Source organism: Dromiciops gliroides, chromosome 2 (genome assembly GCF_019393635.1).
Source record: "Dromiciops gliroides isolate mDroGli1 chromosome 2, mDroGli1.pri, whole genome shotgun sequence".
Lineage (NCBI taxonomy): Eukaryota > Metazoa > Chordata > Mammalia > Microbiotheria > Microbiotheriidae > Dromiciops > Dromiciops gliroides.
In genome coordinates, this window is record NC_057862.1 from 364,131,439 (window position 1) to 364,156,689 (window position 25,251).

The following is a 25,251-nucleotide window of genomic DNA, read 5'->3' on the forward strand; positions in this document are numbered from 1 at the left end:
ACCTCAAAAAGAGCTGCTATATATATTTTTGTACAAATAGGTCCTTTTCTCATTTTTTAGATGTTTTGGGGATATAAGCCTAGCAGTGGTATTGCTGAATCAAAGGTTTCTCCTCCTTTCTTCCTCATAATAGCTTATCTCACTGTCTGGGACTTCCTTTTCCCTATACCTAGTCTAAATCTTTATTTTCCCTTGTGGTGGCAGGTCTATGAAAACAGACTCCTTAATTTTTGCAGGGGAAGAGGAAAGAATAAGTCATCAAAGTGGGTTCTTGCCTCCTCTGTGACTCTTATAGTCACAAGTTACATTTCAGAGACCATCCTAGATGCTTTGACAAAGTATCCTAGATACTCTCGGCATCTGGGTTTCCCTAGGAAATCTAGATGAACCTTAAATTCAGGGTCTTGTGTGCACAAAATCACAATTTTCCATGCCAGGCATGCCTTTCTTCAATGTTGACTATTGGAACACAGCTTGAACCAGCCCCTCTCCTGTGTTGTTTTCTCACTCTCAATAGAAACATGATATTCCTTGTCTTCATCAGTGTGCCTCACCTTTGAGTAAGATTCTAAACATTCCCTATTGGGTTTTTTTTGTTTGTTTTTCTTTTTCTTTTTGTTTTTGTGGGGCAATGGGGGTTAAGTGACTTGCCCAGGGTCACACAGCTTGTAAGTGTCAAGTGTCTGAGGCCGGATTTGAACTCAGGTACTCCTGAATCCAGGGCCGGTGCTTTATCTACTACGCCATCTAGCTGCCCTGACATTCCCTATTATTGAAACGTCAACAATCACATGGCCCGGTTGCTAAAAGTTGTGTGGCCGTTCACTACTCCCTCTCTTTGTCTCATTTCCAATAACTTAATTTTTGTTGAGTTTTGTCACATTTCATACTGTTTGTCATAGTGTCTTTCATTGGGGATTAACTGCCTGCTGTAGACTTCTAGGAAAAGACTACCAAAGATCATTAAACCCAGGCTATGTTTTTGTATTTATAGGCAAGGATATGACTTTATGTCCTTAAGGTATTCCCAGTGCTGTTGTTTGTTAGTTCTTGGAGCTTTTCAGATTTTCTATGATTCCAGATCACCTACTTGGAGGTGGTTGAAGTTTTGTTATTTAAATTCCATGTTAACAAAAACAACAATAATTTGTAAGCCAAATGTAACTGACATCTAAGGTTTGCAAGGTATTTTATTTCTTATTTGAACCTCACAACAAATTCTTAGATTCTTAGCCCTATGAGATAGGTATTTTTATTCCCATTTTGCAGATGAGGAAAGTAAGGATGTGAGAAATTAAATAACATAGCTGCTTCCAAGCCCAGGACATTATCTCTGTGCCAGATGGTCTCTCTATGTCTGTATTTCACAAAACAAATCCATTATTGAAAAGCTGGCTATAAGAAGAATTTCTAAGAAAGGAATCCTGGTTTACCTTTGATTTCTAAAATGGAAAACAAGATTCATTCACACTAGGAACATATACCATATACACACGAGCCTGTATACACACACACACACACACACACACACATATTTAAATATTTTACAAGAAAGGTCTTGGCATAATAGAAAGAATGTAGGTAGAAGTCAGGAGACTGGAGTTAGTCTTGGCGCTGCCACTTAACTAAAACTGTGACCTTAGGTAAGTCATTTCACTGCGTCCTTTTTAATTAAAAAGATGGGGGTTCAGATTACTGGTTTCCAAGGTTCCTACAAGCTCTAATATACTATGAATCTAAAAGGGTTGTGGCTGCACATTGCTTGGATACACTGAAAGCCTAGAGCAAGTCTTGCTGAGGAGAGTCTGATGACCTTTCCTGAGGACAGAAAAATATGCGGAAAGGGATATATGTGAGCAAATATTGTCTGTTGTAGGATGTTGTAAACTACTCTCTTATATTGCTGTCAGAACATTTTCACTGAAAACTACCATTCCCTTTGCAAATTTTCCTGAAGAGTTTATTGCAAGCTCTTCTTTTGAGTTGTAGAAATAGCTTTATTTATGTATGATTTTATCTTTACCTGTAAACTTAAATAAAGCATCTTCTTCTGCACACACATTTGCAGCACAATACAGAGGAAACTAAGGATGATGTGAGAGGGGAAAAAAGAATACAATGTTTTTTTCTTTTTAAAAAGTAGCTTACCTTTTCCCCCCTTTCCTTACATTAACCATAGGCCATAGCCACTGTGAAAGGCAGAGAATTGAAAGAGAATTTCTACTCTAGAAGTCCTAGAAGTCTGGTTTGTAACAGATGGAAGGGATCCTAGTCATTCTCTTACTGGTCCAGCCTCAAAGACTCAGAAGTAATAGCAAATGGGGCAGCTAGGTGGCGCAATGGATAAAGCACCGGCCTTGGATTCAGAAGGACCTGAGTTCAAATTTGAACTCAGACGCTTGACAATTACTAGCTGTGTGACCCTGAGCAAGTGACCAAAAAAAAAAAAAAAAGAAAGAAAGAAAAAGAAAAAAAAGAAATAAAGAATAGTGAAGTCAGGATTTGAACCCCATTCTCTGTATGTTGATTTGCTAATTCCAGGACTCTCCAGTGCCCTGTCCCTTCTCCCCCACATTAGCTTGTATCCTCTGCTCTATCTTGTTCAGTAACCTTATACACATGCCTCAGAAAAGACAAAGTAGGAAGTAGTGAGGCTCAGGCAGGTTCTGAGTTCAATCTAAGGGTTAGATGTTAGAATTTAGATTCTTAACCCTTTGATATCATTTCTACAGGAGCTGCACTGGGGAGAGGGAGGGATGTGACATTAATGTAGCCATGCTTTGCAAATGAGATAGACTTTGTTATTTTGTGTGATTCTGAATAGGCAGAGAATCAAATCTGGGGACCCATAAAAAGAAAAGGAAAAAGGGCTCCCCCACTACTCCTCCCCAAACCCCAATACTTTGTCTATTTCAGGACAAATAGATCTCTGGCCAAAATGTAGGTGGTGCTATGAAAAGAGATTGAAGGAAAGCAAGAAGCAGTTACTGTCTGCATGAATTGAAGTCTCTCTTGTTCTCCTTTGCCTCTTGCCTTTCCCTCATGCAAACCACTCATCTTACACAAACTGAATCTTTGCCTTGCTTTTCATTTTTTCAGTGCTTCTGCAAGCATAGAGGGATTAGCTGAGGTAGGTTCTGCAGAGTGTTTGGGTCTGCCAAGAAGAAAACACTGCTAAAATAATAATTAAAAAAACAGTATTTAATTAACTAAAGTTTTCTCTCACCTCAGATCGCCTCATATTTACTTATATTTGTGCATGTGTTCTTCCCCTAAGAGGAATGGTAGCTCCTTGAGGGTGCTGACTGTTTTTTGTCTTTAAGTTTCCAGGCCCTAATAGGTCAGTTAGGTGGCACAGTGTATAAAGCACTGGACCTGAAGTTGGGAGGACCTGAGTTTAAATCTCTCCTCAGACACTTAAGTCACTTAATTCCAATTGCCTTAAAAAATATCCAGGGCCATCTCCGGTCGTCCTGATATCTATCTTGCCACTGGACCCAGATGGCTCTGGAGGAGAGAGTGAGGTTGGTGACCTTGCAATGCCCTCCCTCACTTAAATCCAATTCTGTGCAAGTCATGATATCACCCCAATGTCATGGACCTCTTCAAGAGCAAAGGACAAGCAGCAACAACAGCCCAGGGCCTAAGATGGTGACTAGCACACAATAGGCACTCAATAAATGATTATTGAATTGAATCTTGCATCTTTCTAGGTGGCACAGTGGATAGAGCACCAGGTCTATCAGGAGGCAGGAAAATCCAAGTTCAAAGGCAGCCTGAGATACTGATAAGCTCTGTGACTCTGGGTTACCTTAGGAAGTACTGTATTTATGTAAGGAGGAAACAAAAAAGAATCAAATAGGTGGCAAAAGTCCAGATTTTCAACTTTTAAAAGCAGTTTTGTTTGGAGTGAAAATTGAGAATGTGTCCCTTTCCCCTCCCCTACCACTGCCCACCTCAGCCCACCCCCAGCCACCGGAACATCCATATTATTGTTTGAAAACATTTCCTATCTTTCAACCTAGACTATGGCCCCTTAAGGAAAGGAGGTAGAGAAATGAACAGTTTACTCCTGATGCTCTTGCAGAAGCTGCATTATTCAGTACAAGAGCATCCACTGCAATATAATGTATTCAGCATAATCTCCCAATTGTATTCAAAGCCTGATAAAAAAGAATCCCAGGACATAGAAATTCAGTGTAAAGTAGGGTTCGCACCATCAGGGGGTCCATGGATTTGGACAAGAAAAAAATTGATCTTTTATTTTCACTAACTAACTGAAATCTAGTATTCCTTTAGACCAAACTTCTCTCTTAACCTCAGTTTCATCATCTGTTATAAAGGGGGGTAGGGGGTGAGGGGTTAATAATAACACCTATCTCACAGGGTTGTTAGAAGAATCAAATGAGATAACATATACTAAGTGTTTCGCAAAACCTTAAATTGCGACAGAAATGCTAGCTGTTATTGAGAATTTAATTTAAAAACCCTTCATTGTAAGAAAGGCTTCTTGACTTCAAGATTACTGAAGGGGTCCATGGCAATAAAAGTGTAAGAACACTTGGACTAGAGGGAATAGTCTTTCCCACTAAATAATTATATGACCTTAGGGACGACACCCTGGGCTTCAATTTCCACATCTGGAAAATGAGAGGTTAGACCATGTCATTGCTAAGGTCCTTTCAGTTCTAGCATTCTGGGATGTTCCATGACATCCTAGAACATATGCATATTTTCACTGAATTCAGTTCCTCTAGAAGTTGAGGTCCCCAGAAGTCGGGTCAGTAAGTTGCATAAGACAAGGGTCATATGACCATGGATTTAGAGCTAGAAGTGACTATAGAGGGGGCAGCTAGGTGGCACAGTGGATAGAGCACCGGCCCAGGAGTCAGGAGTACCTGAATTCAAATCCGGCCTCAGACACTTAACACTTACTAGCTGTGTGAACCTGGGGAAGTCACTTAACCCCAATTGCCTCACTAAAAACAACAACAACAACAGAAGTGACTATACAAGTCATCTGGGCAGCTAGGTGGTGCAGTGAATAGAGAGCTCAACCAGAGGTCAGTAAAACTCACTTTCTAAAGTTCAAATCTGGCCTCAGACACACTTACCAGCCATGCGACTCTGGGCAAGTCCCTTAATCCTGTTTGCTTCAGTTTCCTCATCTGTAAAATGAGCTGGAAAAGGAAATGGCAAACCACTCCAGTATCTCTGCCAAGAAAACCTGGCATACGGTCACAAAGAGTCAGACATGACTGAAAGGGCTAGGTGGCACAGTGGATAAAGCACCAGCCCTGGATTCAGAAGTACCTGAGTTCAAATCCGGCCTCAGACACTTGACACTTACTAGCTGTGTGACTCCAGGCAAATCACTTAACCCCCATTGCCCTGAAAAAAACAAAACAAACAAACAAAAAAAAACCAGACATGACTGAAAGGACTGAACAACAAAAATAGAATTCATCTAGTTGATTCCTCTAATGGTATTGATGAAAACAAATTGAGGCCCAGATAGGTGAGATGACTTGTCTAAGGTCATCCAGATACTGCATGGTAAGGACTGTGTCACAAAGGTACATTTCCTTTCATGCAGTCTCTCTTTTTGTTCCCCACCCAGTCCAGAGTCACCAAAGCAGAGCTGGGGTCAGTAGACTAGCCATTTACCTCATACAAGGACTCTCCTTCCAAGATGCTGTGGTCCCACTGGAGCTGCCTGTTCACCCTTTCCCCTCTTACCTTTAGGTATCTGGTATAACCAGGTTCTTCCTTTGCTCATCTTCTTCCTCCCTCCCTTTCCCAGTGTCTATCAGCTGGTCGTCAAGGAAGAAAGACTTCAGAAGGCCCGGAGGGCTGCAGACATCATTGAGTGCTTCTCAGTGCCTGTGAGCTACAAGAATGCTTCCAGCCTGGATTCTCTACATTATTTTGCTGCTGAATTGAAACCTGTGAACCTGCCTGTTACACAGCCATTCACGGTGGGGGACAACAAAACCTACAATGGCTATTGGAATGCTCCTCTCTCACCCTTGAAGAGTTACAGCATCTACTTCCAGGCTTTGAGCAAAGCCAATGGAGTGAGTATGGGAAAGGAGAGACCAACCTTTCCAGTCTTCTCTGTTTTCAAATTAATTAAGCTGATTGTTGGTCCTGAAAAGACTCCCTGTCCTTAGTAGCAACTTCCCTCCACTATCAGAAGTGTCCCAGGACTTTCAACGGGAGGGTCAGAGAACTTCTTGGGTGGGTGTCTGCCATGGGGTCAGCATTCCCTGGATGAAAGTAATGGGTTTTCAGACTGGCTGCTCTGTCGATGTAAGAAAGCATGAAATTTGAACTGAGACCACTCAGTGAACTGTCCCTTGCCTTGTCTTGTTCCTTGTTCTGTCAGAATCCTTTGTGAATTCCTTATGATGAGGGAGTCATCAATATATGAAGGCATCAGGAACCTGTAATTTTGCTAGTATGTTCCTCCACAAATGCAGAACACAACCTATCTATAACATGTAATTTTAGAAATAACCTGAGACTCAAAAAGGATGTGACTTATCAATTGTCACACAACTAGTAAGTCTCTGAATATTTGAGTCTGGCTGATTCTGATTACAACTCTAGTACTCTAAGCATTGCTTATTTGGGCAATATATGAGGGATTCAGGTAGAAAAAATTAGACAAATAAAATCAGAAGTTTAAGGACCCATGATTCTGTCAACATGAGCACTTGTGACGCATGTCATAATAAGCATCTATATTATATTAGACTATATTTATTGAGTTTTTGTGGCCCTTAGCTTAAGAATGAGAGAAACTGGGTTCAGGTCCCACCTATCCCACCTGACCATTACTGTCTTATTATCTGTGTAACCTTGGGCAAGTCACTTAACTTCCCTTCTTCCCTTAGGATAAGTTGGACTTGATTGCTTCTGAGGTTTCTTCGATCTCTAGAAGTTTCTTAATGAATGCAATTATATTGATTAAACTGTTGTTGTTCAGTCATTTTTCAGTGGTGTCCAACTCTTCATGATTCCCATTTGGCAGAGATACTGGAGTGGTTTGCCATTTCCTTCTCCAGTGCATTTTACAAATAAGGAAACTGAGGTAAACAAGGTTAAATGACTTGCCCAGGGTTGCATAGCTAGTAAATGTCTAAGGCTGGATTTGAACTCAGGTCTTCTGTATTCCATATATAGAGTATTTATTGAGTACTTACTATGTGCCAGGCAATGACAGATTAGCACCAGAAATAAAAAGAAAAACAAGAAAATTTTGCTTGCTCTCAAGGAAATTATATACTGATGGGAGAAAACTTGACATGAAGGGGAGCTGAAAAGAAGGGGGGACTATCACCCAGGTGTGGCATGGAATGAACTGGAAAATGGCTTGCAGGATAAAAAGGTAAAATCACATCTATCAGAGCAGAGGGATCCATGGGCAGAGTCCAGGTTATTGATGAGAAGGAAGTGGAGATCATGGCAGAAAGCATGGCATAGAGCAGACCAGAAGGTTATAATCTGATTGACATTTATCACATCATGTAGATCCTGATGAGGCTAGTCTGGTCCTGCAATGACAAAGAAATTGTTAGTACATCACTGGTTTTTTCTAGCTGGTTGGTATTTGTTTTATTTACACCGAAGGTCCTCAGTTCAGGAAAGAATGCGCTCATATTTAAGTTTCAAACTGTCTTGTCATCGTCTTGGCTCTCATGGTTATTATTCATTAAAACAAACAAACAAACAAACAAACAAACAAACAAGTCTTCTTGGATGGAATCTGCATACCATCCAAGCAGCCAGAAAGTGTGTTTCCATCTTGCTTCCTCTCTTGTCAGCGTCCCTCCTGTGGGAGGCCCTGGATTAGGTACTCTCTCCAGAGAGGTTGTGACCATCACAAAGCACAGAGATACTGTCACCTCCCTTGCTCTGATGATTAGACTTTGGTTAATGCAGCTTAAGTTTTTTCATTCTCCTGGGAGTGTGGAACATGTTTTTGAAACTTTATTTCCTACTGAGAACCTGGGAATCTACGATGATTTCTTGTCAAATGTCTCCCTGCAAAGATGCAAGGATCTTGAGTGACCTTGGTTTGCTCCCAGTTTCCCAAATGGTGCTGTGCATAGAGTTCACAGTGGCATGCAGCAACCACAGAGTGGAACTGGGCATTGTTTCAGTTCTACTCTTCATAGAATGAGCTCTGCTGAATCTACTGTTCTTCTCTTCCCTTTTACCATTAGCCACCATTGTTAAGTTGAAAAGAGCATAATTGGGGGCAGCTAGATGGTGCAGTGGTAAAGCACCGGCCCTGTGTTCAGGAGTACCTGAGTTCAAATCCAGCCTCAGATGCTTGACACTTAATAGCTCTGTGACCTTGGGCAAGTCACTTAACCCTCATTGCCCTGCAAAAAAACAAACAAACAAACAAACAAAAGAAAATAGCATAATTAACAGTTGGATACAAAACAAGTGTGGCAAATTAATATAAAATTGGAACCAGAGATACCTCTTGTTGGACAATGCTATTTTCTCTTCCGTGGTGGGTAGAGAAAAGACAGGATCACAGCTTTGGAGCCAGAAGGGACTTTACAGGCCATGGAATCACAGTGTTTCAGACAAGAAAAGGACTTCAAGGACCATGAGGGCCCTACTCAAACATGAGAAAAGTTCTTCTCCATAGTGTACTCAACAAGTAGTCATCCTGACTTTGCTTAAAGAGGTATAATGAAGGAGAACCCACCACCTCCTGAGGTGACTTATTTCACTTTGAGAGAGTTCTGATTATTAGGGAGTTTGTCATTACATCAAGCTAGAATTTACCTCTTTGTGCATAACCTCCTTTCACACACTTTACTGTCCAGCCAATCTGTCCTTGCTACCCTTTACTCTTGATATTCCATCATTCATCTCCATTGTGCTTGGAATGTACTCCATCCTCACTCTCACCTCTTAGAATATTTAGGTTTCATCAAAAATCACCAACGGGAGCCCATTGCTGATATGTTGAGCAGTTAACTCCCCCCCCCCAATTACCTTGTATTTGTACTTAGACATTTTGTATATACTTATATGTGGATATATAGTCCCTTCCTTCAACGCAGATAGAATGTAAGCTCTTTGAGAGTGTGGACAATTTCACTTTTGTTTTTGTGTTCTTAGGGCCTAGGGCAGATGATGTGCTAAAGGAAGGCTTAATTAGCTGATCACAACCAATACCTGTTGTTCATAGTTCCTAGGTCCATAATATATGTATATAATAATATATGTATATAATTCGTCTTCCAGGTGACAGTCCTTCTGTTAGTTGAGGACAGCTTTCATGTGACCCCAAACTCTTCCAGAGGTTAAACATCTCCAGTTCCATCCCAGATCCTTATAGGGCCTGAACTCCAAGTCTTTTTCATCACTCTGATTGCCCTCTTCTGTGTGTTCTTTGGCTCATCAATGACAAGATCAGTTTATTCATGATTAAACCATAGGATCCAATCTCTTCATTTTATAGATGAGGAAACTAAGGCAGGAAGGGGTTAAATATCTTACCCTGGGTCACATGGGTAGTAAGTAATAGAGCTGGGATCTGAACCCAGGTGCTCCAATTGAAAATCCAGTGGTCTTTCTCTTGTTCACCATTTCACTAGTATAGCAGAAAGTTGTTCCATTTAAACGAAGTCTCTCAGACACTTGAGACAAATAAAAGTATGAAGTGAGAAGGTCATTTTTATTCTTCTCTTACACTTTGCTTTGAGCTTCCTAACTGGCACGTTTTCCTTTTAAAGAGCTGTTGGAAGGCTGACAATGTGTTGAAAGGGGTCGTTGTCTTGGGAGAACAGCTGTTTGGGATTAAATTAGAGAAAATTCTAAGCCACAGAATATTTGCAAAGAAGTCAGATTTGATTACTTTTAAGTACTTGCTGCTGACAAAATGTTTCCAAATAGAGGTACATCCGGAAGTGCTTAGAAAGTAGATGTTTAGACCACACAAGTAAAGATTTGAGGGATGTGAACACTGTCTACATGTGAAGAGGGAAGATATTCCCTGTCCTTTTCTTCAGAGGGAAGAGCTGGAAGGATAGGAAGAAGTTAGAAGGAGGCCAGTTTTAACCTAGCTCTATTATTTCATCCCTGAGTGACCCTAAGTGAGCTATTGAACCCCTATGGGTCTTGATTCCCCCATCTTTTCCTTATGAACAGATAAGAATCATTTCTCACAGCAGCAGCGTTCGAAGGACACTGATACATTGAAAAAATCTCAAGAGAGGAGGGCTGGCAGTTTGGTAAGGGGACTGAAAATCATGTCAAACATGGATGTGGATATTTGAGCTGGACAAGAGAAAGTGTAGGAGAGATATGATCACTGTCTACTTCTATCTGAAGAAGTGGGGGCAGGGAGAGACCAGCTCAATTTGCTGCACATTTTTTCCAGAGGAGAGAAATAGTAATAATGAAAGGGAAAAGTTATAGGGAGGCAAAACTTATTTCAGTAGAAAGAAAGAAGACTGCCTAACAATGATATCCAGCAATGAACTAGGGGTACGTTATTATGCTGATGTTCCCTCATCATTGGAAATACTTAAACAGAGGTTGAATGACTATTGAAGACAGCTAGGGCAGCATAGTAGACAAAGTGGTTGACTTCAATTCAAATTCTGTTTCAGATGCTCCATAGCTGTGTGATCCTGGGCAAGCCACTTCACCTCTCTCAGCCTCAGTTTCCTTATCCATAAAATGGAGATAATAGCCTCAATCTCACAACATTGTAGTGATGATTAAATGAGATGATATATGTAAAGTGTTTCACTAACCTAAAAGCATCATAAAGTGGTTGTTATTATTACTATTGCCTGTTAAGGATGCTCTGGGAGAGATATGTACATTGAGAAGGATGTTGAACTAGATGATGTCTAAGGTCTTTTCTTATTCTAAGATTCTAGAGTTCTGTGGACATGCTAAAGTCCTTTATAAAAAGGTTATTGGGTTGTTGTTTTTTTGTTTTGTCTGGGGGTTTTTTGCAGGGAAATTAGGGTTAAGTGACTTGCCTAGGGTCACAGAGCTAGTTAAGTGTCAAGTGTCTGAGGATGGATTTGAACTCAGGTGCTCTTGAATCTAAGGCTAGTGCTTTATCCCCTGCACCACCTAGCTGCCCCCCAAAAGGTTATTGTTTTAAGAAGGTTAATTATTCAGTCCCACCCCCATCCACAATCTTGTTTCTGATACCTCAGCTCATGTTTCCTCTGTAAATGAAATTTCTATACAACAAAACAACAAAGTTGGCTGGGCTTAAAAAAAAACTAAATAAAAACAACTCTTCATAGTTTGGAGAATCCCAGGAACTCAGAATTAGAGCCAGGAAACAAGTTTCAAGTTCAGGGCTGGAGTTGGTAGCTGTCGTTTTGTAACCAAATGGTGACTTGAACAGGCCACAGCTGTACTTAGAGTTGGGGCAGATGGGCTAGGTTTGGTGGCTCCTTTCATATTTCTTTTTTCAAAATCCCATGATTTCCCATTATTTCATTTACTTTTCCCTCTTTCCTTCTTTTCTCCCTTTCACCCATTCCTGTTACTTGTTTCTTTATCCTAGTCCTTTTTTCTTGAGAAAAAACCCTCAGTCTTCTTTTTCCTCCTCCACATACCTCATCTTCTCCTTTTTTCCTCATCCCTTTCAGTATTACTTTTCCCTTTTTTCTCCATCCCTACTTTTCCTTCTACTCCTAGAAGAAGCCTGACTTGTCTGGGAAAAAAGGGAGCTAGGTGACAGTCCGTGCCTCTATTCACTCACATTGTTGTTAAGTGATTGCTCCCTTAGAGCATTGCTTCCAGTAATGGGACCATATAGCTCCATTTGCCAAAGACCTCAGAGACCATCACCATCCAGTCCAGTATGAACACCGCATCCCCTTTTATGAGAAGGCTGAGGTTCAGAGAGGTTAAGTGACTTTACCCAAGATAATATTGCTAATATTAAAGGATGAATTTGAACCCAAGTGCTCTAATTGCAGAAGCAGTACCAGCAAATCCCCTGGAGAAAAACACATACCAGAAATTGTTCACTTGTCCATTCCCTTATTACATAATTGTGCATTTTACCCTGAGACTTTCCCCCAACAAAGTCCTGATCTTCAGGAAGCTGACCCTCAGGCCCCCAAAGGCAAAAGATAACCTCTGGTATCCTACACCCAGCTGGAAATGCTTAATTAATTTTTGTCAGCTAAACCAAGCGTGAGTTTCACTTTCTGTTAAACAGATGAAGGGTTTCCAATTTCCTCATTGAAAATAGAATTTAAGTTTGTTCGTATTTGTTGTGAATGTGTGGGGAGTGAGGTGAAATGCCTGAACCAAAATAGCTTTAGTCGTTGAAGCAGAAAAATGTCACATAGGATTTGGAACTGCAAGGGATCGCTAAGATCATCTCATCTCACCTCTTTAATTTAGAGGATCGAGGGAAATATGAGGTATAAATTATTGTCAGATCTTAAAGTGCCATGTAAATGAGAGCTCTTTTTATTACAGTTAAGGAAAGGAAAGCTCTCAAAGGGGGCAGTTTCTTACCAAAGAATGCTCAAGTAGTAAGTAATAGAATTTGAACCCAAGTTTTCCTGTAACAGGAAGCTGGTGACAAAGACTTAGTATGGAGCTTCAGACAAGGATAGAGAAGAATCAGTGTGGACACTGCAGAGACTACAGTGACAGAAAGGATGCCAAAGTTGGTGTGAAAAAGGGGTTCTCCAACTAGTAAATCAAGGTCTCAGAAGGTAGATCAGTCTCATTTAGGTATCCAAGCTAGTGGCTGTTGCTGTTTTCCAATCTCTACTGTGGCCACCTTTCCATTATTTGCAAGCTTCTAGCTTCCGATTGTTTTGCTCATCTGTAAAATGAGCTGGAGAAGGAAATGGCCAAACACTCCAGTATCTCTGCCAAGAAAACCCCAAATGGGGTCACAAAGTTGGACGTGACTGAAACGACATAAGGCTTCCAATTATAGCCATGAGCAGCCACATGACTGTGACTTCTCTGCCAATGGACTTTTCCATCCGACTCTCCTTTGCCCCACCCTTATCCCTAGTACCCTAATAATCTCAAGACTTGAAATAATGTTTTGGGAGTCTGTAGTGCCCGGAGGCTAGGAAAATTGCCTTCTTGGTCCTTTCCATGCTCTTTTCCTGATAACAGGTCAGGAAGAAATGAGGTCAGGCAAGAGAAAGCCTTCCTTCTTGCTGGCCCTATAAGAATCATGACATCATAGCTCTGTGAGTGGACGACAATTCAAAAGTCACCTGGTCCACCAGATCAGTATACCAAGGCACAGAGAGGTTAAGTGATTTGCCCCAAGTCAGGTGTTGGGTATGTTACAGTTACAGAGCCAGGATTGCAGTTCAGGTTCTCCAGTTTTTGCCATTCCGTGCTATTTCTCCTTATCATTCTGTCTTTCTTTAAGAGGACCAACTTCTTCCTTCCTCTTTGTCATCAAAAACAAGTTATGCCAGACTAACCTTATTTCACTTCATTTCTCTGGGTAATAGCTAGTTCTGGTAACACAAGGGAATAATACAGATATAATATGATTAAATTTCAGCAAAGCACTTTAGAACTTCCATGCCATACATTCTTGATAAGATGGAAAGACATGAATTAGGTGATAGTTCAAATAAACTTTGGAATTGGCTCAACAACAACCCAAAGAATTGTCATTAATAGGTCAACGTCAGCTCAAATGGAAATCTTTCAGGGAGAAGACTAGCAATGTGCCATTGACCCTGTGTGTTTCAACATTTATAACAATGACATAGATTACATCATATATGGTATAACTGTAAAATGGATTTATAATACAAAGCTTGGCCAGATAATACACAGCGTCCTGTTCCCAAAAGCTCTTGATAGGGAATAATAGTGAGGAATAAAATTGAATAAAACAATATTTCATAGGGATCAATGAAAATTTCTGCATCTGGATTCCACAAATCAGCTTCTCAAGTGAAAGATAGCAGAGATTTAACCAGACAACTATTCCTGTGAAAAATATTTGAAGGTTTTAGTTAAACTGCAAATTCAATAGGAGTCAAGAGTATTTGGCATGGTAGCCAAAAATGCTGTACTATCCTGGGCTGTGCTAAAGGAGACACATAGTATCTAGAACAAAAGAGGCAGTAATTCTGCTACATTGTGCCCTGATCAGACCACATCTGAAATTATTTGTATAGTTTTAGATGCAATATTTCAGAAAAGCCACAGACTATCTGGGTTATATATGGAACATGGTGACTAGGATGTTGAGAAAGTTGGAGAGTATTCCTGGATCATCACTTGAAAGAACTGGGAATGTTTAGCTTGGAGAAAAGAATATTTAGAGGAGATGTGAGCTCTGTAGTAAAATATTCAAAGGGCTGATATATGAAAGAGAGATTAAATTTGTTCTCATTAGTCCTGGAAGATAAAACTCAAAACAGTAGATGGAAGTTACAGAGAGGCCGATCTCAGCTTGATCTAAGTAAAGACTTCTTAGTCATTAAAATTCTCTGAAAATGGAATGATTTGCCTTTGGAGATAATGGCTACCCCATTATCTTGGAGGCTAGATGACCACTTGTTGGAAAAGTTGGAAAAGGAATTTTTGGTCAGGTATAATTGGTCTAGACTACATCCAAAGTCCTTCCCAACACACACACACACACACACACACACACACACACGCACGCACGCACGCACACGCACACGTACACGCACGCGCACACACACACACACATGTGCGCGTGTGCACGCACACATGCAGTTATAACCCCCTGGTTTAGAAAAAGGGAGCTCATAGGGCTGGAGCATGAAAAATGTGTTTATCTGTGTTCTCCATTTAAGTCTCCCTTCACATTGACACATTAATGACTACTCTTTGACTGTGGTCATTCAACTAGTTTCACATCCCCTTACTTGTCCTATCATCTTGCCCTTGTCTTTCCATTTCAGCCATAAGCATAGCATGAGAGATTTTGTCAAATGCTTTCTTGGAATCTAAGCTAACCATATCTGTATTATTCCCTTGAGTTAACTAGCCTAGTTGCCCTGGGAGGAAAGGGGATAAAAGATTAGTCAGGTACTATATTTTAGATGGACATTTGTCATCCATTGAAGCCTCTTGGCTTTGAATGTTAGGGTAGGAATTCATCTTCGAAGGAGTTTCTCATTCACAGAGCCAGTACACTGACTGGTCAGGAAATGACTTTTGCCTTTCTTTGCATCCTAGCACATAGTAGGCATTTAGTAGATATGTTTTGAACAACTTATTTTACATGCTTCTTCCTCACCAATTCTCTTCCTAGGGATTGGGAGGGGAGGATCAGAGTTGGGGGCCATAGTAGCATCCTAAGGGCTAGGTCCAAACTCTCTGGGCCTGATTGCCCTCTGTATACCCAAAGCCAACTTTCCTTAGGGCACCAGAATTCCTATTTCTTCAGGAGGGCACCCCATCTGTATGACTCAAGAAAATTTTAAATGTTGAGTTTGACTTTCTGAGCCATTCACAGTGATATGGGAGGGAGAAGGGAGTAGAACCCACCGGATTTGGAATCAGAGAACCTGGTTTTGCATCTCAGGTCTGCCATTTGCTCCTTGTGTGATCTCCTGAGCTAGTCACTCTGCTCTTAACTTCTATCACCTCATGTATAAAATGAAGGGCTTTGACTCAATGACCTCCAGGCTCTCTTTAAGAACTCATTCTAGATCCTCATCTTCCTAAAGTCTCACAGCACTAGTGCTCTGCCTACTGGGGGTATGGGCTTACACTAGAAATAGTAGATACTTTTTCCTTTAACAGGAAGCTTCTGTTCCCTTCTAATCTTGGCACACCTGCTTGCAGGGAGAAGTGACATCTACAAATACTGATGATCTATACTAATAACAATTACCATAATAAATTGCCCCTTGATTACATCTGTCACCTGAGGATTTAAAATACTTTACAAACATCAATTAGTAATTACAGCTCAAAGGCTTTGCTAACCGGGAAGCAAGTATCATCAAGGCCTCATTAGAACTGAGTGGAGGGGCCACAAGGGGGATTGGGCACTTCCCTAGCATCCTGAAGCCCATCCAGGCATGTAAACTTGGATTCCAAACTCCTCACTTAAGTGTTAGGCCCTTCTCGAGAATCACTGAAGGCAGCCTGGTATAGTATATAGTAAAAAGAGCTTTGAGTCCTACTACCTAATATGATTTCAGGAGATTCACTTAACTGTCCTGGGCTTCAGTTTCCCCCTCTTTCAAAGGAAGGCATTTAGATTGTCTCTGGGGTTCCTTCCAGCTCTCCATCTTTGATTCTATGAATGTGTCTAATTAAAATACATTTTGACACCCTCCTTTTTATACCTAGAAGGGGCCTATCTTTGTAGCTCTAACTGAATTACAGAATGTCAGAGTTAGACTGGATTGCTGGTCATCTCGTCTGAACCCTTCACCTTGTATACAAGGAAATTTAGGTACAAAGAGGCTTTTATGACCTGTTCAAGGTCATACAGTGACTTGTTAGCAGAACAAGGATTCCTGACCCCGCAGTATGACCTGTCATCCATAAATGTGTTTTTAGTCAGGGTGCATAAACTCAGGATGTTAAGCTCCTTGTGAGATGGTCTGGGGAGCTAATATCTTATAATGGATATACTGCTGAATTTGGTGTCTAGAAGACAGAAGTCCAAATTATTCTTCTGACGTAAGGTACATTGTTCTTGCTGTGGTTGGGTCATTTTCAGTTGTTCCTGATGCTTCATGACCCCACTTGGGGTTTTCTTGGTAGAGATACTGGAGCAGTTTGCCATTTCCTTCTGCAGCTCCTTTTACAGATGAAGAAACTGAGGCAATCACGGTTAAGGGACTCACCCAGGGTCACACAGCCAGTAAGTCTCTAAGGCCAGATTTGAACTGACTCCAGGCTCAGTACTCTATCCACTTCAGCCCCTCATTGCCTTTAGCTTTATTACCATGGGGTGAGTCGATGAACCTCTTTGAGCTTCAGTTTCTTCATCCATGAGATAGGGATAATAAGTTATAGGGATCATTTTGGTTTATACTACAGGTATTATATCCCCATGTTACAGATAAGGAGCAGTATTATGTAAAGAGGACTGACCTCTGAATATAAGGACAACCTAGGTACAGGTTACATCTCTGATTAATATTGACTGTATGATCCCAGGCAAGATTCTTAACCTTTTGTTGCTAATAGGAAATTCTTTATGATTCTAAGTTACAAAACACTAGGCTACCAACATCAGTAAAGTCATTTTCTTCACAGATGAGTTCCCTAAACCAATGGGAAAAATAAGCATCATCCCATCTCAGATGAGATAATGTTCATAAAACAAACATTGAAATACAAATATGAATGTCCGTAATTATTACCTCCCATTTCTTTAGTCTTACCCTCACAGTGCCTAGCATTAGGCTCTTTGTCCCCCAACAGCTATTATCACCTGATTGAGTGTTTGTCTCCTGAGATTCATTCCAGACCTGGGGACAAACACCATCTTCAGATGCGATCCTGGCATAGATAACAGACTGTCTGCCCTTTGGCCTTCTATAACCTGTTCCAGATATTGATGGAACATCTTCAGCCTTCCAAGCATGTAAGAGAGAGTAAGTGAGAATTTGAATGCTGGTCTGTTGCCATCGCCCAAGGAAAAGCATCTTTCACTCACTGTCCCTGAATGATGAGCCTGCCATGTTAAATGGCTCTTATAATTTGGGCCCTGAAAGTGACTTGGCACCAGTGACAAGGTGTCTCATCGGTGACTTCCAGATTTCTCAAGCTCCATTTACAAGTCAAAACAGGCTTTTTTAAAAAAAATCACTATCTACTCAGCCTCTTTTCTGGAAATAAAGCTGTTCTTTATTATTGTCACATAACAGGGCACACAGCACAACTTCTGAAACCCAGCCTTGGCTAGCAGTTTGGGGCAGCAGCAAAGCTGCAAAGTCCCCCTTTTTACCTACAGTTCTGTTACCACTACATTAGGAAACCAGAGGAAAGGGATGTCAGAGTAAATCAGAAGTGAAAGGAACTGGGAATGTGATTGTGGTTCTCCATGTCTGAACAGAGAATCATAGAACACAGTAGTTTGTTAGTGGGAACATGACGATCTTTGGGACAACTAGGTGGTTCCATGGGTAGAGTGTCAGGGCTGAGGTCGGGAAGATTCATCTTCCTGAATTCATACCTGACCTCAGTCATCTACCAGCTGTGTGACCCTGGGCAAATCACTTACCCCTGTTTGCCTCAGTTTCCTCATCTGTAAAATGAGCTGGAGAAGGAAATGGCAAACCACTCCCACTATCCATGTCAAGGAAACCCTAAATGGGGGCCACAGAGTCAGACATGACTGAAAAATGACCGGCCAATAATAAGAGATCATTGAGGTCAATCTGCTCGTTTTACAGGTGAGAAGAGGTGAGGCTAGGTAAGGATATGGAACTTGTTAAAAGTCACACAAGGGACAGCTAGATGGCGCAGTGGATAGAGAATTGGCCTGGATTCAGGAGGACCTGAGTTCAAATTCGGCCTCAGACACTTAACACTTACCAGCTGTGTGACCCTGGGCAAGTCACTTAACCCCAATTGCCTCACCAAAAAAAAAAAAAAATCACACAAAAATGTTCAAACAAAGCTTAGAATTGAGCTGTATCTCAATCCCCAGTTCAAGATTCTTTTCACTCCACCATGCTACATGAAGGTGATTGTTACTGGTGACATTTTAGCAAATGGACACAGCAGCTACAGGACTTTGGAGGAGGGTGAGTGACTTCAAGTGAGATGGAGCATCAGTATTTTCTGTGATGCGGGTGCCAAGGTACAACATGATAAAATGATGCTTTCTTTGTTTACCTCTTTCCTCACTTAAAGGCTGAATGTACCTTTTTTAAATGGGAGAATGTATCTCCCAGGGGAAATTATAGAACCTGAGACTCTAGGTGGATGAATTATATTTTTTTCAAATTAATTGTACCATTTTCCAAACTCCAGTACATAGACCATGGAGGTATAGCCTTTGATTGAAGGTGAGATTTTCAAAGGATCCTTCTCAGAGAGGCACGACTAGGATTTTGCCTTAAAGACACCAAAATGTACAGAGTAAAAATATTTTAAATAATGATTGGAAAGATTACATAATCTTATATTTGATTACATTTTGACAGTATTTTTATTCCTACCACAACATAGAAACTTGTTAGCAAGAATAATTAGTTAAACTAGGCAGTTACAAGGTGGTATACTTCCTACCCTGCTGGTCACACACCGGCTGAGTACCTCTTCAGCTTGACCCTGCCTTAGTCTGTCTCAAAGCAATAAGCTCTGCAGGAAGAAGTAGACTGGGTTCTTCTCCCATGGGGTCTGGTATTGCAGGGCTTCTGTCTTTCTACAACAATACCAGTGTGGGTGACCCCTCCTCTCCAAATATCTGATATGAGGACATTTAGTGATATTTCACCAGAGTATCAGAATGACTTATTTATAGCTCTGGGCCGTATTGATCCATTTGAAACACAAACTAGTAAGTTATGAAGATAATTACATTCAACTAATATTTATTAAGATCTTACTCTATACAGACACCACACTATCTTCTGAGGATATAAAGATAAAAAAAAGTGTCCCTACTTTCTTTTTTTTTAATCATAAAAGTATTTTATTATTTTCTAGTTACATGTAAAGATAGCTTTCAACATTTGTTTTTATAAGATTTCGAGTCCCCAATTTTTTCTCCCTCCCTCCCCCAAGACAGAAAACAATCTCATATAGGTTATATATGTACAACCACATTAAACATTTCTGCATTAGTTGTGTTGTGAAAGTAGAATCAGAACAAAAGGGAAAATCCTCAAAAAAGAAAACAAAAAGAAAAACAAAAGTAGAAACAGTTTGGTGCAGTCTGCATTCAGAATCCACATTTCTTCTTTCTGGATGTGGAAAGCATTTTCTATCACTAGTCCTTTGGAATTCTCTTGGATCATTGTATTGCTGATAAAATCTAAGTTTATCACAGTTGATAATCACACAGTGTTGCTGTTACTGTTTACAATGTTCTCCTGGTTCTGCTCATTTCACTCAGCATCAGTCCACTTTAAGTCTTTCTAGGTTTTTCTGAAATCTGCCTGCTCATCATTTCTTATAGAACAATAGTATTCCATTACATTCATATACCACAGCTTGTTCAGCCATACTCCAATTGATGGCCATCCCCATGATTTCCAATTCTTTGCCATCACAAAAAAAAAGAGCAGCTATAAATATTTTTCTACATGTAGGTCCTTTTCCATTTTGTATGATCTCTTTGGGATATAGACCTAGTAGTGGTATTACTGGATTAAAGGGTATACACAGTCCCATAGCCCTTTGGATGTAGTCCAAATTGCTCTCCAGAATGGTTGGATCAGTTCACAACTCCACCAACAATGCATTAGTGTTTCAGTTTTTCCACAGCTTCTCCAACAGTCATTATTTTCCTTTTTTGTCATATTAGTCAATCTGACAGGTGTGTTGTGGTACCTCAGAATTGTTTTAATTTGCATTTTCTCTAATCAATAGTGATTTAGAGCATTTTTTCATATGGCAATAGACAGCTTTGATTTCTTCATCTGAAAATTGCCTTTTCATATCTTTTGACCATTTCTCAATTGGGGAATGACTTTCATTCTTATAAATTTTATTTAGTTCCCTACATATTTTTGAAATGAGTCCTTTATCAGAAATACTGGCTATAAAAATTGTTTCCCAGATTTCTACTTCCGTTCTAATTTTACTTGCATTGTTTCTGCTTGTATGAACTCTTTTTAATTTAATGTAATCAAAATTGTCCATTTTGCATTTTATAATATTCTCTATCTCTTGTTTGGTCATAAATTCTTCTCCTCAATAGATCTGAGAGGTAAACTATTCCTTCCTCTCCTAATTTATCTATGGTATCACCCCTTATCTCTAAATCATGTACCCATTTTGACCTCATTTTGGTATATGGTATGAGATGTTGGTCTATGCCTAGTTTATGTCATATTATCTTAGTTTTCCCAGCAGTTTTTGGCAAATACTGAGTTCCTATTCCAGAAGCTGGAGTATTTGGGATTATCAAACAGTAGATTACTATAGTCATTTACTACTGCATCTCCTGTGCCTAACCTATTGCACTGATCCACCACTCCATTTCTTAGCCAGTGCCACATAGTTTTGATGATTGCCTCTTTATAGTAGAGCTTTAGAATTGATATGGCTACTCCACCTTCCTGTGCATTGTTTTCATTAGTTCCCTTAATTCTTGACCTTTTGTTCTTCCAGATGAATTTTGTTATTATTTTTTCTAGCTCTGTAAAATAATTTTAGGTAGTCCAATTGATATGGCACTGAATAAGTAAATTAATTTAGGTAGAATTGTCATTTTTATTATATTAGTTCACCCTATCCATGAGCAATTGATATTTTTCCAATTATTTAGATCTGATTTTATTTGTGTGAAAAGTGTTTTGTAATTGTGTTTATAGAGTTCCTGGGTTTGTCTTGGCAGGTAGACTCTCATATATTTTATATTGTCTATAGTTACTTTAAATGGAATTTCTCTATCTCTTGCTACTGGACTTTGTTGGTCATGTATAGAAAAACTGATCATTTATGTAGATTTATTTTATATCCTACAACTTTGCTAAAGTTGTTAATTGTTTCAAGTAGTTTTTAGTTGATTCTCTAGGATTCTGTAAGTATACCATCATATTATGTGCAAAGAGTGATAGTTTTATTTCCTCCTTGCCTATTCTAATTCCTTTAGTTCCTTTTTCTTCTCTTATTGCTAAAGCTAACATTTCTAGTACAATATTAAATAATAGAGGTGATAATGGACATCCCTGTTTCACACCTGATCTTATTGGGAATGCCTCTGACTTATCCCCTTTACATATAATGTTTGCTGATGGTTTTAGGTACATATTGCTTATTATTTTAAGGAAATTTATTCCTGTGTTCTCTGGTGGTTTTTAATAGGAATAAGTGATGTATTTTGTCGAAAGCCTTTTATACATCTATTGAAATAATCATATGATTTTGGTTTGTTTTGTTATTGATGTGGTAGATTATGTTGATAAATTTTCCTAATGTTGAACCAGCCCTGAATTCCTGGTGTAAATCCCACCTGGTCATAGTGTATTATCCTGGTGATAAATTGCTATAATCTCCTCGCTAATATTTTATTTAACATTTTTTCATCGATATTCACTTGGGAAATTGGTCTATAATTTTATTTATCTGTTTTGCCTCTGCCTGGTTTAGGTGTCAACCCCATATTTGTGGCATAAAAGGAATTTGGTAGAACTCCTTCACATATTTTTCCAAATTATTTGTATAGTATTGAAAATAATTGTTCTTTAAATGTTTGGTAGAATTCACTTGTAAACCCATCTGGCCCTGGAGATTTTTTTAGGGAGTTCATTGATGGATTGTTCAATCTCTTTTTCTAAAATGGGCTTGTTTAAGGATTTTATTTCCTCTTCTATTAATCTGGATAGTTTTTGTAAATATTCATCCATTTCATTTAGATTGTCAAATTTATTGACATACAGTGGACCAAAATAACTCCTAATTATTGCTTTAATTTCAACTTCGTTAGTGGTGAATTCACCCCTTTCATTTTTAATACTGGTAATTTGGTTTTCTTCTTTCTTTTTAAATCAAACCAACCAAAGGTTTATCTATTTTATTTATTGTTTTTCACAAAACCAGCTCTTAGTTTTATTTATTAATTCTATAGTTTTCTTACTTTCAATTTTATTAATTTCTCCTTTGATTTTTAGAATTTCTAATTTAGTATTTAATTGAGGATTTTTAATTTGTTCTTTGTTCTTTTTTTAGTTCTAGGCCCAATTCATTGATGTCCTCTTTCTCTACTTTATTCATGTAAGCATATAGAAATACAAAATTTTCCCTAAGAACAGCTTTGGTTGCATCTTATACATTTTGGTATGTTGTCTCATTGTTGTCATTCTCTTGGATGAAGTTATCGATTGTTTCTATGATTTGTTGTTTGACCCACTCATTCTTTAGGATGAGATTACTTAGTTTCCAATTATTTTTCAGTCTATCTTTCCATGGCTATTTATTACATGTAATTTTTATTGCATCGTGATGTGAAAAGGATGTATTTACTATTTCTGCCTTTCTGCATTTGACTGTGAGGTATTAGTGCCTTAATACATGGTCAGTTTTTGTATATGTGCCATGTACCACCGAGAAAAAGGTATATTCCTTTCTATCTCCAGAGGTTTATCATATCTAGCTTTTCTAAAATTCTATTCACCTCTTTAACTTCTTTCTTATTTATTTTGTGGTTAGATTTATCTAGTTCTAAGAGGGGAAGGTTAAGATCCCCCACTAGTATTGTTTTGCTGTCTATTTACTCTTTTTTTTTTAAATTTTTTTGCAGGCAATGGGGGTTAAGTGACTTGCCCAGGGTCACACAGCCAGTAAGTGTCAAGTGTCTGAGGCCGGGTTCGAACTCAGGAACTCCTGAATTCAGGGCCGGTGCTCCATCCACTGCACCACCCAGCTGCCCCCATGTCTATTTACTCTTGTAACTCATTTAACTTCTCTAAGAATTTGGATGCTATACCACTTGGTGCATATATGTTTAGTATTCATATTACTTAACTGTCTATGGTACCTTTTAGCACGATGTAGTTTCCTTCCTTATCTCTTTTAATTAGATCTATTTTTGCTTTTGCTTTATCTGAGATAAGGATTGCTACTCCTGTTTTTTTTTTAATTTAGCTGAAGTATAATATATTCTCCTCCAACCTTTTACCTTTACTCTGTGTGTATCTCTCTGCTTCAGATGTGTTTCTTATAAATACCATATTGTAGGATTCTGGTTTTTCATCCACTCTGCTCTTTGCTTCCATTTTACTGGAAAGTTCATCCCATTCACATTCACAGTTATGAATACTAACTATGTATTTCCCTCCATCCTATTTTCCCCTTTGTACTTTTTATTCTTCTTTCACCCTTTTCCTCCTCACCAGCATTTTGCTTCTGACCACTGCTTCCCTCAATCTTCCCTCCCTTCTATCAGTGCTCCCCTTTTCCCCTTACCATTTTACTTCCTTAAAGGATAAACTATATTTCTTTATCCAAATGGCTCTTTATACATATATGTGTGTGTGTATGTTATTCCCTCTTTAAACCAAATCTGATGAGAGTAACTCTGAAACTGCTCTCCCCTCCCTTCTTGCCCTCTATTGTAAAAGCTTTTCTTGTCCCTCTTCATATGATGTAATTAACCCCATTCCACTTCCCCTTTCCTCTTCTCCCCATATACTCCTTTTTCACCCCTTAATTGTCTTTATATGATCACATAAAAGTCAATTTATACCTATCCCCTCTATGTATATTCTGTCTATCTCCCCAAATAGAGATACAGTTTTCAAGAGTTGTAAGTATTATCTTCCCCTGGATGTAAACAGTTTAACCTTATTAAATAACTTTTTCTCAGTTTATCTTTTTATACTTCTCTTGAGGCTTGTATTTGAAGATCTAATTTTCTGCTCAGTTCTGGTATATTCATCAGGAAACCTTAAAAGCCCCCTATTTCATTCAATGTCCATCTTTTCCCCTGAAAGGTAATGCTCAATTTTGCTGCGTAATTGATTCTTGGTTGCAAACCAAGCTCCTTTGTCTTCCAGAATATTATATTCCAAGCCTTCTTCAACCTTTAATGTTGATGCTGCCAGGTCCTGTGAAATCCTGACTGTAGCTCCATGATATTTAAATTCTTTCTGGCTGCTTGCAGTATTTTCTTCTTCACCTGATAATTCTTGATTTTGGCTATAATATTCCTTGTAGTTTTACTTTTGGGGTCTCTTTCAGGAAATGATCAGTGGATTCTTTCAATGACTATTTTGTCCTCTGATTCTATAATATCAGGGCAATTCTCCTTCATAATTTTCTGGAATATGGTGTCTAGACTCTTTTTTTGATCATGGCTTTCAGGTAGTCCAATAATTCTTAAGTTATCTCTCCTGGATCTATTTTTCAGGTCAGTTGTCCTTCCAATGAGGTATTTCATATTTTCTTCTATTTTTTCATTCCTTTGATTGATTCTTGGTGTCTCACAGAGTCATTAGCTTCCATCTTCCCAGTTCTAATTTGTAAGGCATTTTTTTTCAGTAATCTGTAAGGGCCTAAAATTCTAGCTATGATATCTAAAATCTAATGAGTGGTTGCCTAGAAGCTTTAGCAAGAATTTAGACT

The 25,251-nt window shown here is 39.2% G+C and overlaps 1 protein-coding gene across 10 annotated transcripts in view; it reads left to right on the forward strand.

Annotated features, from left to right (window-relative positions):
- Positions 1-25,251, forward strand: part of PTPRT (protein tyrosine phosphatase receptor type T) — a 1,379,429-nt gene that overhangs the window by 1,134,980 nt on the left and 219,198 nt on the right. For all 10 annotated transcript variants that reach the window (XM_043980423.1, XM_043980419.1, XM_043980422.1 and 7 more), the window contains one exon: positions 5,804-6,077. In XM_043980423.1, coding sequence (XP_043836358.1) covers positions 5,804-6,077 — 274 coding nt within the window. The remainder of the gene's footprint in view (positions 1-5,803; positions 6,078-25,251) is intronic.